Source organism: Salmo salar, chromosome 01, assembly GCF_965601325.2.
Source record: "Salmo salar chromosome 01, fSalSal1, whole genome shotgun sequence".
In the NCBI taxonomy this organism is placed as follows: domain Eukaryota; kingdom Metazoa; phylum Chordata; class Actinopteri; order Salmoniformes; family Salmonidae; genus Salmo; species Salmo salar.
The window spans coordinates 181,920,041-181,933,711 of NC_138291.1; the positions used below are offsets into that span (position 1 = coordinate 181,920,041).

The 13,671-nt window shown below is 45.7% G+C and overlaps 1 protein-coding gene across 2 annotated transcripts in view; it reads left to right on the forward strand.

The window, feature by feature from the left end:
• Positions 1-13,601, forward strand: part of LOC106572709 (fibronectin type III and SPRY domain containing 1-like) — a 102,168-nt gene extending 88,567 nt beyond the window's left edge. For both annotated transcript variants that reach the window (XM_045694114.2, XM_014147118.3), the window contains 3 exons: positions 5,538-5,789; positions 7,467-7,555; positions 9,691-13,601. In XM_045694114.2, coding sequence (XP_045550070.1) covers positions 5,538-5,789; positions 7,467-7,555; positions 9,691-9,813 — 464 coding nt within the window. In that variant the 3' untranslated portion in view covers positions 9,814-13,601. The remainder of the gene's footprint in view (positions 1-5,537; positions 5,790-7,466; positions 7,556-9,690) is intronic.
• Positions 13,602-13,671: the final 70 nt, after the last annotated feature.

The window sequence follows — 13,671 nt, forward strand, 5'->3', positions numbered from 1 at the left end:
TATTACGGTACAGAGTCAATGTGGAGGCTATATACAGGGTATTACGGTACAGAGTCAATGTGGAGGCTATATACAGGGTATTACGGTACAGAGTCAATGTGGAGGCTATATACAGGGTGTTACGGTACAGAGTCAATGTGGAGGCTATATACAGGGGGGTACCGGTACAGAGTCAATGTGGAGGCTATATACAGGGTGTTACGGTACAGAGTCAATGTGGAGGCTATATACAGGGGGGTACCGGTACAGAGTCAATGTGGAGGCTATATACAGGGTGTTACGGTACAGAGTCAATGTGGAGGCTATATACAGGGTGTTACGGTACAGAGTCAATGTGGAGGCTATATACAGGGTGTTACGGTACAGAGTCAATGTGGAGGCTATATACAGGGTGTTACGGTACAGAGTCAATGTGGAGGCTATATACAGGGTGTTACGGTACAGAGTCAATGTGGAGGCTATATACAGGGTGTTACGGTACAGAGACAATGTGGAGGCTATATACAGGGGGTACCGGTACAGAGTCAATGTGGAGGCTATATACAAGGTATTACGGTACAGAGTCAATGTGGAGGCTATATACAGGGGGTACCGGTACAGAGTCAATGTGGAGGCTATATACAGGGGGTACCGGTACAGAGTCAATGTGGAGGCTATATACAGGGTGTTACGGTACAGAGTCAATGTGGAGGCTATATACAGGGGGTACCGGTACAGAGTCAATGTGGAGGCTATATACAGGGTGTTACGGTACAGAGTCAATGTGGAGGCTATATACAGGGTGTTACGGTACAGAGTCAATGTGGAGGCTATATACAGGGGGTACCGGTACAGAGTCAATGTGAAGGCTATATACAGGGGGTACTGGTACAGAGTCAATGTGGAGGCTATATACAGGGGGTACCGGTACAGAGTCAATGTGGAGGCTATATACAGGGTGTTACGGTACAGAGTCAATGTGGAGGCTATATACAGGGTGTACCGGTACAGAGTCAATGTGGAGGCTATATACAGGGGGTACCGGTACAGAGTCAATGTGGAGGCTATATACAGGGTGTTACGGTACAGAGTCAATGTGGAGGCTATATACAAGGTATTACGGTACAGAGTCAATGTGGAGGCTATATACAGGGGGTACCGGTACAGAGTCAATGTGGAGGCTATATACAGGGGGTACCGGTACAGAGTCAATGTGGAGGCTATATACAGGGTGTTACGGTACAGAGTCAATGTGGAGGCTATATACAGGGGGTACCGGTACAGAGTCAATGTGGAGGCTATATACAGGGGGTACCGGTACAGAGTCAATGTGGAGGCTATATACAGGGGGTACCGGTACAGAGTCAATGTGGAGGCTATATACAGGGTATTACGGTACAGAGTCAATGTGGAGGCTATATACAGGGGGTACCGGTACAGAGTCAATGTGGAGGCTATATACAGGGGGTACCGGTACAGAGTCAATGTGGAGGCTATATACAGGGGGTACCGGTACAGAGTCAATGTGGAGGCTATATACAGGGTATTACGGTACAGAGTCAATGTGGAGGCTATATACAGGGGGTACCGGTACAGAGTCAATGTGGAGGCTATATACAGGGTGTTACGGTACAGAGTCAATGTGGAGGCTATATACAGGGGGTACCGGTACAGAGTCAATGTGGAGACTGTATACAAGGGGTACCGGTACAGAGTCAATGTGGAGGCTATATACAGGGGGTACCGGTACAGAGTCAATGTGGAGGCTATATACAGGGGGTACCGGTACAGAGTCAATGTGGAGGCTATATACAGGGGGTACCAGTACAGAGTCAATGTGGAGGCTATATACAGGGGGTACCGGTACAGAGTCAATGTGGAGACTATATACAGGGTGTTACGGTACAGAGTCAATGTGGAGGCTATATACAGGGGGTACCGGTACAGAGTCAATGTGGAGGCTATATACAGGGGGTACCGGTACAGAGTCAATGTGGAGGCTATATACAGGGGGTACCGGTACAGAGTCAATGTGGAGGCTATATACAGGGGGTACCGGTACAGAGTCAATGTGGAGGCTATATACAGGGGGTACCGGTACAGAGTCAATGTGGAGGCTATATACAGGGGGTACCGGTACAGAGTCAATGTGGAGGCTATATACAGGGGGTACCGGTACAGAGTCAATGTGGAGGCTGTATACAGGGGGTACCGGTACAGAGTCAATGTGGAGGCTATATACAGGGGGTACCGGTACAGAGTCAATGTGGAGGCTATATACAGGGGGTACCGGTACAGAGTCAATGTGGAGGCTGTATACAGGGGGTACCGGTACAGAGTCAATGTGGAGGCTGTATACAGGGGGTACCGGTACAGAGTCAATGTGGAGGCTATATACAGGGGGTACCGGTACAGAGTCAATGTGGAGGCTATATACAGGGTATTACGGTACAGAGTCAATGTGGAGACTATATACAGGGGGGTACCGGTACAGAGTCAATGTGGAGGCTATATACAGGGGGTACCGGTACAGAGTCAATGTGGAGGCTATATACAGGGGGTACCGGTACAGAGTCAATGTGGAGGCTATATACAGGGGGTACCGGTACAGAGTCAATGTGGAGGCTATATACAGGGTATTACGGTACAGAGTCAATGTGGAGACTATATACAGGGGGGTACCGGTACAGAGTCAATGTGGAGGCTATATACAGGGGGTACCGGTACAGAGTCAATGTGGAGGCTATATACAGGGGGTACCGGTACAGAGTCAATGTGGAGGCTATATACAGGGGGTACCGGTACAGAGTCAATGTGGAGGCTATATACAGGGGGTACCGGTACAGAGTCATTGTGCGGGGGTACAGGTTAGTTGAGGTAATTTGTACATGTAGGTAGGGGTGAAGTGACTATGCATAAATATTAAACAGCGAGCAGCAGCAGTGTAAAAACAAATGGGGGGGGGGGTCAATGTAAATAGTCCGTTGGCCATTTTATTAATTGTTCATCAGTCTCATGGCTTGGGGGTAGAAGCTGTTATGGAGCCTTTTGGTCCTAGACTTGGCGCTCCGGTACCGCTTGCCGTGGGTAGCAGAGAAAACAATATGACTTGGGTGACTGGAGTCTCTGGAGACAATTTTATGGGCCTTCCTCTGACACCGCCTGGTATAGAGGTCCTGGATGGCAGGAAGCTTGGCCCCAGTGATGTACTGGGCCGTACACACTACCCTCTGTAGCGCCTTACGGTCAGATACCAAGCAGTTGCCATACTGTACCAGGCAGTGATGCAACCGGTCAGGATGCTCTCGACGGTGCAGCTGTAGAACCTTTTGAGGATCTGGGGACCAATGCCAAATCTTTTCAGTCTCCTGAGGGGGAATAGGTTTTGTCGTGCCCTCTTGACGACTGCCCTGGTGTGTTTGGACCATGTTAGTTTGTTGGTGATGTGGACACCAAGGAACTTGACGCTCTCAACCTGCTCCACTTCAGCCCCGTCAATGTTAATGGGGAACAGGTCCGCCTTTTCCTGTAGTCCACGATCAGCTCCTTTGTCTTGCTGACGTTGAGGGAGAGGTTGTTGTCCTGGCACCACACTGGCAGTTCTCTGACCTCCTCCCTATAAGCTGGCTCATCGTTGTCGGTGATCAGGCCTACCACTGTTGTGTCATCGGCAAACTTAATGATGGTGTTGGATTCGTGTTTGGCCATGCAGTCGTGGGGGAACAGGGAGTACAGGAGGGGACTAAGTTCACAACCCTGAGGGGCCCCCGTGTTGAGGCTCAGCGTGGCAGATGTGTTGTTGCCTACTCTTACCATCTGGGGGCGGCCCATCAGGAAGTCCAGGATCCAGTTGCAGAGGGAGGTGTTTAGTCCCAGGGTCCTTAGCTTAGTGATGAGCTTTGTGGGTACTATGGTGTTGAACGCTGAGCTGTAGTTAATGAACAGTATTCTCACATAGGTGTTCCTGTTGTCCAGGTGGGAAAGGGCAGTGTGGAGTGCAATAGAGATTGTGTCATCTGTGGGTCTGTGGGGGCGGTATGCAAATTGGACTGGGTCTAGTGTATCCGGGATGATGCTGTTGTGAGCCATGACCATTCTTTCAAAGCACTTCATGGCTACCGACGTGAGTGCTACAGAGCGAAAAAAATATATAAAAAATAAATCACAGGCAAAATCCTAGAGGAAAACCTGGTGCAGTCTGCCTGCTTTCCACCAGACACTGGGAGATAGATTCAGAAGGAAAATAACCTAAAACACAAGGCCAGATCTACACTGAAGTTGCTTACCAAGAAGACCGTGAATGTTCCTGAGTGGCCAAGTTACAGTTTTGACTTAAATCTGATTGAAAATCTATGGCAAGACTTCAAAATGGTTGTCTAGCAATGATCAACAACCGATTTGACAGAGCTTGAAGAATTGTAAAATATAATAATGGGCTAATGTTGTACAATCCAGGTGTGCAAAGCTCTTAGAGTCAGGGCTGTGAATACTTATGCAAATGAGATACAGGTATTTCATTTTCAATAAATGTGCAAATATTTTTTAAAAACATGTTTTTTTGCTTTGTCATTATGGGGTATTGTGATGTCATTATGGGGTATTGTGATGTCATTATGGGGTATTGTGATGTCATTATGGGGTATTGTGATGTCATTATGGGGTATTGTGTGTAGATGGGTGAGAATTGTATTTATTTATTCCATTTTGAATTTAGGCTGTAACACAACAAAATGTGAAATAAGTCAAGTGGTCTGAACCCTTTATCTAAAGGCTCTGTATTCCTAGACTGTGACATTGTGCCATCTATGATTCTGGCGAGGCACAACTAACCTGTAGTGGATGTCAGGTAGACCTATAGCCCTGATTACACCTACTACAGAACTAAACAACATGTTAAATATGTCTGGTAAACCAGTCCATAGAGTAGTTGGGTATCTTGAGACACACATTTTACATTTTAGTCATTTAGCAGACGCTCCTTTCCAGAGCGACTTACAGTAGTGAATGCATACATTTCATACATTTATTTTTTCCGTACTGGTCCCCCGTGGGAATCGAACCCATAACCCTGGTGTTGCAAACACCATGCTCTACCAACTGAGCCACACAAAGTTACTACCCACATAATATAGTCATTAGTGGTGTGTTGGCACTGCTCTGTCAGATGTTTAATAAGTGAGGCCACTAGGTACTAGGTCAATATGTTCAACAGGGTTTTCCTGTTACTGTATATTGCAGTGTTTTGGGTGTCGGTGTTTGTTCACTCCCAAAGGGATTGAAAACATTTCCTGTCCTCCACACCCAGATATAACATGACAATATAATAATATTCTATCCACTCCCAAGAGACACCAGCAAAGAAAAACACTATGCAATTCTGTGTAGTGATTGATTCAAAATGTCCTGTCTGTCCTCTCTTGGCCCCAGCCAGGTATTATGTAAGACGTTATAATAACATAGTATCCACCCACAAGGTGACACCCAACATTCAAGTTGTGTAGTTTGCTCTGTCTGTCAAGGGATTGATAAGCCTTCATGTTTGTCCACTACCCACCCAGGTGATACCAGTATGGACTGTGGTCAACACTACTGGGAGGTGAAAGCCCTTAAAGACTGTAAGTCCTATAGTGTTGGGGTCTCCTACAGAAACCTGGGAAAGTTTGACCAGTTGGGTAAGACCAACACTACCTGGTGTATCCACATCAACAACTGGCTGCAGGCTTCCTTCGCTGCCAAGCACAACAACAAGGCCAAGAGCCTGGACGGCACCATACCTGGACGCATCGGAGTCTTCTGTGACCTGGACTCAGGTGGGTTGATGTTAGAGACACGTAGGTAACCACACCTGGGTTCAAATATTATTTTAAATATTTCAGATACTTTTGAGTATCTGCTTTAGCGTGCCGTGAGATGGCAGATAGGTCGGGTTTACACTTTGGGGACTATTTAGTTGGTTACGTTTCGGCAGGAGAGCTCAGTCAAGCACAGCTAAAGTATTAGGAGCTAGGAGCCGTTGTTGATCCATACATGTTATGCAGCTTGGACTCGTTGTTGATCCATACATGTTATGCAGCTTGGACTCGTTGTTGATCCATACATTTTATGCAGCTTGGACTCGTTGTTGATCCATACATTTTATGCAGCTTGGACTCGTTGTTGATCCATACATTTTATGCAGCTAGGAGCCGTTGTTGATCCATACATGTTATGCAGCTTGGACTCGTTGTTGATCCATACATTTTATGCAGCTTGGACTCGTTGTTGATCCATACATTTTATGCAGCTTGGACTCGTTGTTGATCCATACATTTTATGCAGCTTGGACTCGTTGTTGATCCATACATTTTATGCAGCTTGGACTCGTTGTTGATCCATACATTTTATGCAACTTGGACTCGTTGTTGATCCATACATTTTATGCAGCTTGGACTCGTTGTTGATCCATACATTTTATGCAGCTTGGACTCGTTGTTGATCCATACATTTTATGCAGCTTGGACTCGTTGTTGATCCATACATTTTATGCAGCTTGGACTCGTTGTTGATCCATACATTTTATGCAGCTTGGACTCGTTGTTGATCCATACATTTTATGCAACTTGGACTCGTTGTTGATCCATACATTTTATGCAGCTAGGAGCCGTTGTTGATCCATACATTTTATGCAGCTTGGACTCGTTGTTGATCCATACATTTTATGCAGCTTGGAATCGTTGTTGATCCATACATTTTATGCAGCTAGGACTCGTTGTTGATCCATACATTTTATGCAGCTAGGAGCCGTTGTTGATCCATACATGTTATGCAGCTTGGACTCGTTGTTGATCCATACATTTTATGCAGCTTGGACTCGTTGTTGATCCATACATTTTATGCAGCTTGGACTCGTTGTTGATCCATACATTTTATGCAGCTTGGACTCGTTGTTGATCCATACATTTTATGCAGCTTGGACTCGTTGTTGATCCATACATTTTATGCAGCTTGGACTCGTTGTTGATCCATACATTTTATGCAGCTTGGACTCGTTGTTGATCCATACATGTTATGCAGCTTGGACTCGTTGTTGATCCATACATTTTATGCAGCTAGGACTCGTTGTTGATCCATACATTTTATGCAGCTTGGACTCGTTGTTGATCCATACATTTTATGCCTGTGGTATCTTGTACTGACAATTTCACCAGCTGATTTACAAGGCGGGTCCTCATTGTTCTACGCGTACAGATTGGTGTGTTTTCCAGTCAGTCAGGGTGGAAATACCATATCCCTCAGGCACCGGCGACCCGTGACACGTATAAATAGGCCATCAGATACGGCCATATTAGATTTCATCCCTCTTCCCCCCAGGAAATGGATTACAAACTAGGCTTGTCTCCTCTGAGTATCAGAAGACACTTTTCACCGTGCTCTCTCTCTCTCTGTGCTTGAAGTGACGTGGATACAGTAGTTTGAATCCTGTTTTGTTTTCTCTTGGTCTTCCTCAGGACAACTGTCCTTCTACAACGCTGAAACCAAGCAGTTGATCCACACGTTCAAGGCTAAGTTTAGCCAACCTGTTGTACCGGCCTTCATGGTAAGTTTTGTCTGTATTACGGTTGATATTCTTGTCTTGACTGCCACTCCCTCATACCTGTACTTTATACCACCTGCCTGTCCTCAAGACCTAGATAACACCAGAGAACTTACTTTATACCACCTGCCTGTCCTCCAGACCTAGATAACACCAGCGAACTTACTTTATACCACCTGCCTGTCCTCCAGACCTAGATAACACCAGAGAACTTACTTTATACCACCTGCCTGTCCTCCAGACCTAGATAACACCAGAGAACTTACTTTATACCACCTGCCTGTCCTCCAGACCTAGATAACACCAGAGAACTTACTTTATACCACCTGCCTGTCCTCCAGACCTGGATAACACCAGAGAACTTACTTTATACCACCTGCCTGTCCTCCAGACCTAGATAACACCAGCGAACTTACTTTATACCACCTGCCTGTCCTCCAGACCTAGATAACACCAGAGAACTTACTTTATACCACCTGCCTGTCCTCCAGACCTAGATAACACCAGAGAACTTACTTTATACCACCTGCCTGTCCTCCAGACCTAGATAACACCAGCGAACTTACTTTATACCACCTGCCTGTCCTCCAGACCTAGATAACACCAGAGAACTTACTTTATACCACCTGCCTGTCCTCCAGACCTAGATAACACCAGAGAACTTACTTTATACCACCTGCCTGTCCTCCAGACCTAGATAACACCAGAGAACTTACTTTATACCACCTGCCTGTCCTCCAGACCTAGATAACACCAGAGAACTTACTTTATACCACCTGCCTGTCCTCCAGACCTAGATAACACCAGAGAACTTACTTTATACCACCTGCCTGTCCTCCAGACCTAGATAACACCAGAGAACTTACTTTATACCACCTGCCTGTCCTCCAGACCTAGATAACACCAGAGAACTTACTTTATACCACCTGCCTGTCCTCCAGACCTGGATAACACCAGAGAACTTACTTTATACCACCTGCCTGTCCTCCAGACCTAGATAACACCAGAGAACTTGTCCTGCCTTTCTTGAACTAACAGTCGTACTTGTCTTTTCTAACTAGCGCTGACGTTACTGAAGAAATGTACTTACTGTGACTAATATCTGGTTGTCCCACCTTTCTGTCTCATGATGAATGAACTAACTGTACCGCTCTCTGGATAAGAGCGTTTGCTACGCGGTCTCTCTGGATAAGTCCCAGTCCATAGGTCACAGGCTAACTCAGTCCCAGTCCATAGGTCACAGGCTAGTTCAGTCCCAGTCCATAGGTCACAGGCTAACTCAGTCCCAGGGTTTAACTAGTTACGAAGGAGGTCTGGATTTAACTAGTTACGAGGCTGGAGGTCTGGATTTAACTAGTTAGGAGGCTGGAGGTCTGGATTTAACTAGTTATGAGGCTGGAGGTCTGGATTTAACTAGTTATGAGGCTGGAGGTCTGGGTTTAACTAGTTACGAGGCTGGAGGTCTGGGTTTAACTAGTTAGGAGGCTGGAGGTCTGGGTTTAACTAGTTACGAGGCAGGGAGGTCTGGATTTAACTAGTTACGAGGCAGGGAGGTCTGGATTTAACTAGTTATGAGGCCGTAGGTCTGGATTTTACTCAGATCTAATTTAGACCACGAACTTCACATTTCATCTTTACCAAAACATTCTCTTTGACCTGGACATTTTCCACACGACGTACAATATGCAAACATCAAGCACGTACTAGGAAAACTCTTAAAGTTACAATGTTTTCATTATAACATCGTCCTGTAACTTTTAATAGCATAACAAAAACGACATTAATTTTCATATTCCATCTATCGTCATGACCACCATTGTGGCTGACGAAAACTATTGTCCCAAAGTCCATTTATTGCATGTTAATGTTCTGAGGTGGGTTCTCCATAGTGAGAGGACAAAGGAATTTTGTCTGCTGCCTTAGTTTTACAATGGGCGTAAGGTGTCCTAAACCCCACCCCATCTCCATACCTCTCCATCTCTTCCCCTCTGGTGGGTGTGAGAGATCTCTCTGTAGGATTGTGGTCTACGGTAACCTGACCCGAGCAGGCCAGTCAATGACACGTGTGTTGTTTGTTATCTACAGGTATAATGTAGGGGACTATAATAGAGGTTTTGTATTCATGTGTTGTGTTCCAGGTATGGTGTGGAGGACTGAGCCTCAGTACAGGTATGCAGGTCCCCAGTGCAGTCAAGAGTTTCCAGAAGACTGAGAACGGCCTGGGAGGATCTAACAGCAGCCTCAACAGCATGGCCCAGTAGCCCACACTGACTGGCTGCGTCTGGAACAGCACCCTATTCCCTAGAACCCTCTAACTCAACTCTGGAGCTCCAAGACAGTTACACTGCGTTTTTTTCATTGTTCTCCTCTAATCACAGACTGATTTAGACCTGGGACATCAGGTGGATGATTCCCCTCTAATCAGGGACTGATTTAGACCTGGGACACCAGGTGGGTGATTCCCCTCTAATCAGGGACTGATTTAGACCCGGGACACCAGGTGGGTGATTCCCCTCTAATCAGGGACTGATTTAGACCCGGGACACCAGGTGGGTGATTCCCCTCTAATCAGGGCCTGATTTAGACCTGGGACACCAGGTGGGTGATTCCCCCTCTAATCAGGGACTGATTTAGACCTGGGACACCAGGTGAGTGATTCCCCCTCTAATCAGGGCCTGATTTAGACCCGGGACACCAGGTGAGTGATTCCCCTCTAATCAGGGACTGATTTAGACCTGGGATACCAGGTGGGTGATTCCCCTCTAATCAGGGACTGATTTAGACCTGGGACACCAGGTGGGTGATTCCCCCTCTAATCAGGGACTGATTTAGACCTGGGACACCAGGTGGGCGATTCCCCTCTAATCAGGGACTGATTTAGACCTGGGACACCAGGTGGGTGATTCCCCTCTAATCAGGGACTGATTTAGACCTGGGACACCAGGTGGGGGATTCCCCTCTAATCAGGGACTGATTTAGACCTGGGACACCAGGTGGGTGCAATAACGATCAGGTACAACAGAAACCCAGCAGGCTCCGGACCTCGTGGGGTCAGAGTTCAATACCCCTGCTCTATAGGCACTATATAAGGAATAGGGTGCCATTTCGGACGCAACCAATAATTAACTGAACTCGCTCCTGTTCTGACTTCCTGCTTCCTTTGCAAGTACAATCCCTTCCTGTTCTTGATCTGTCAGTCAACCCAGAGCCGCCCCAACGCATGAGAAACACTGAGCCTTTTTCCCTCTGCCTGGCGCTAGAAGAAACCAAACCAGCCTAGCCTTCCCTCCTCACAGTTTAACCAAGCAGCTCTACAGACCCTTCAAGGGAATGAAGATCTAGACCCGTGGTACACAACAATAATTAGGGGTTAGGGGAACCCTCTTAATCATGTTCCAGATCCCTTAGGGAAATCGAACAACCGTAGGATTCTCATTCTCTATCGGGAATGCAAGATGTTTAAAATCAGGAAATAGACCAGTGCTTTTCTCCCTTTGTTTTAGTTAGAATGTTGAGTTTTAGATTCATTCTGTGTCTCTCTGAAGTGTGAAGGTGTGTTTTGGCATGATGAGAAACTCTGTTCATTACTTACCAGCTGTATATTGTCTCCTATATTTGTGTTTTTTAATTTTTATGTATGGCAGTGTGGCAGTGTGAGTGAATGGCTTAGAAACACTTTCCTCTCCCCTAGAGGGTTCTTTCGGTTTGAACACTCAGTTTCTTCAGTATGCTACTGAAGAAAAGCTTGTCGGAACAGAACTGCAAGTTCACGCTGTTATTCCTGATGATGTAGGGTTGAATGATGGGGGACTTTAGCACAGCGCATGGTTCTGTATGGTACTGCGTGGTACTGCGTGGTACTGCATGGTACTGCATGGTACTGTATGGTACTGTATGGTACTGTATGGTACTGTGTGGTACTGTGTGGTACTGCGTGGTTCTGTATGGTACTGTGTGGTACTGCGTGGTACTGCGTGGTACTGCATGGTACTGTATGGTACTGTGTGGTACTGCGTGGTACTGCATGGTACTGTATGGTACTGTGTGGTACTGCGTGGTACTGTGTGGTACTGTGTGGTACTGCGTGGTACTGCATGGTACTGCGTGGTACTGCGTGGTACTGCGTGGTATTGTGTGGTACTGTGTGGTACTGCGTGGTACTGTGTGGTACTGCGTGGTACTGCGTGGGACTGCATGGTACTGCGTGGTACTGCGTGGTACTGTATGGTACTGTGTGGTACTGCATGGTACTGCGTGGTACTGCATGGTACTGTGTGGTACTGCGTGGTACTGTGTGGTACTGCGTGGTACTGCGTGGTACTGCATGGTACTGTATGGTACTGCGTGGTACTGTGTAATACTGTATGATAAGTAGTGCTGCTGTTGATGCAGCCCTTTCTTCTGTTCCTGTGTTCTGCCTGTTAGTTGTGGACCAGGCTGCCTCCCAAATGGCATCCTGTCTGTCTGTCAGTCTGTCTGTCTGGTGTTCTTATCCATGTCTGTCTGTCTGTCTGTCTGTCTGTCTGTCTGTCAGTCTGTCTGTCTGGTGTTCTTATCGATGTCTGTCTGTCTGTCTGTCTGTCTGTCTGTCTGTCTGTCTGTCTGTCTGTCTGTCTGTCTGTCTGTCTGTCTGTCTGGTGTTCTTATCCATGTCTGTCTGTCTGTCTGTCTGTCTGTCTGTCTGTCTGTCTGTCTTGTGTTCTTACCCATGTCTGTCATTTTTATTCTCCTCAAATAGCGCATCCTCAGTCAGTTTCCTATTACTGTACCCTAGGATGCATCCTCAGTCAGTTTCCTATTACTGTACCCTAGGATGCATCCTCAGTCAGTTTCCTATTACTGTACCCTAGGATGCATCCTCAGTCAGTGTCCTATTACTGTACCCTAGGATGCATCCTCAGTCAGTTTCCTATTACTGTACCCTAGGATGCATCCTCAGTCAGTTTCCTATTACTGTACCTTAGGATGCATCCTCAGTCAGTTTCCTAGGATGCATCCTCAGTCAGTGTCCTATTACTGTACCTTAGAATGCATCCTCAGTCAGTTTCCTAGGATGCATCCTCAGTCAGTTTCCTAGGATGCATCCTCAGTCAGTTTCCTATTACTGTACCTTAGGATGCATCCTCAGTCAGTTTCCTAGGATGCATCCTCAGTCAATGTACTATTACTGTAACTTCAATGCATTTAAACAGAATTTAATCTCATGATTAAGGCTCAGGAACGGCAGGTCTTAAATGAGGTTTGAAAAGGGTATTATACAGATATATAGATATTCATAATTATGATACATATGGTCGTCATTAGTTGGAAGGAGTCTGTCAAATAATTGTGTCAAAACAACCACCAAAGATTGTTTTTAGTGGAGGGGAAATGTAAATCGAATACTGTCTTCTGTCACCTGGTCTCTGGACAATGCCTTTGGAATAACTCCAGAAAACAGATCTAACCACTGCCGACAAGAAAACATATTTCATCATACATTTTTGATTTTGTTTTGAAATAATTATTTAACTTGACATAATTTAGTTCTCAGCGGTCTGAATGCTGAAGATGTCACATTTACCATGATTATTGAGCCAGATTGATTCAATCATTTAAAAAAAAATTTTTTAAAAAATAACTGACCCATCATTTTCATCTGTACATCATGTATAATGGTCCAACTCTTTTCAATGTTTTGGATATTTCATTTTCGACTCTATTTTCCCATGCTGCTGTTCTGTTCTGTTCTGGGGCCCTGGGTGGGAGGGGAGAGAATGACATCTCTCCTGTTGTCTTCAAGTGGGCCAACCTTTTTGAGTAACATTCACACGTTACATAAATATTTGTTTTAATATTTGACCGTGACATCAATCAATCAATCAAATGTATTTATGAAGCCCTTTTTTGCATCAGCTGATATCTCAAAGTGCTATACAGAAACTCAGCCTAAAACCCCCCCAAACAGGAAGTAATGCAGATGTAGATGTAGAAACACAGGGTCATGTGACTCTTTAGATATCTCCTCCTCTTTGTTGAACCCCAAATAAACTGTTTCACCCATAGCAAAGTGTTTTATCTTTATACCCTAGATTATAAATAATTGACCCCTAATTATAGGGTATTGAGGCAGGTTGATT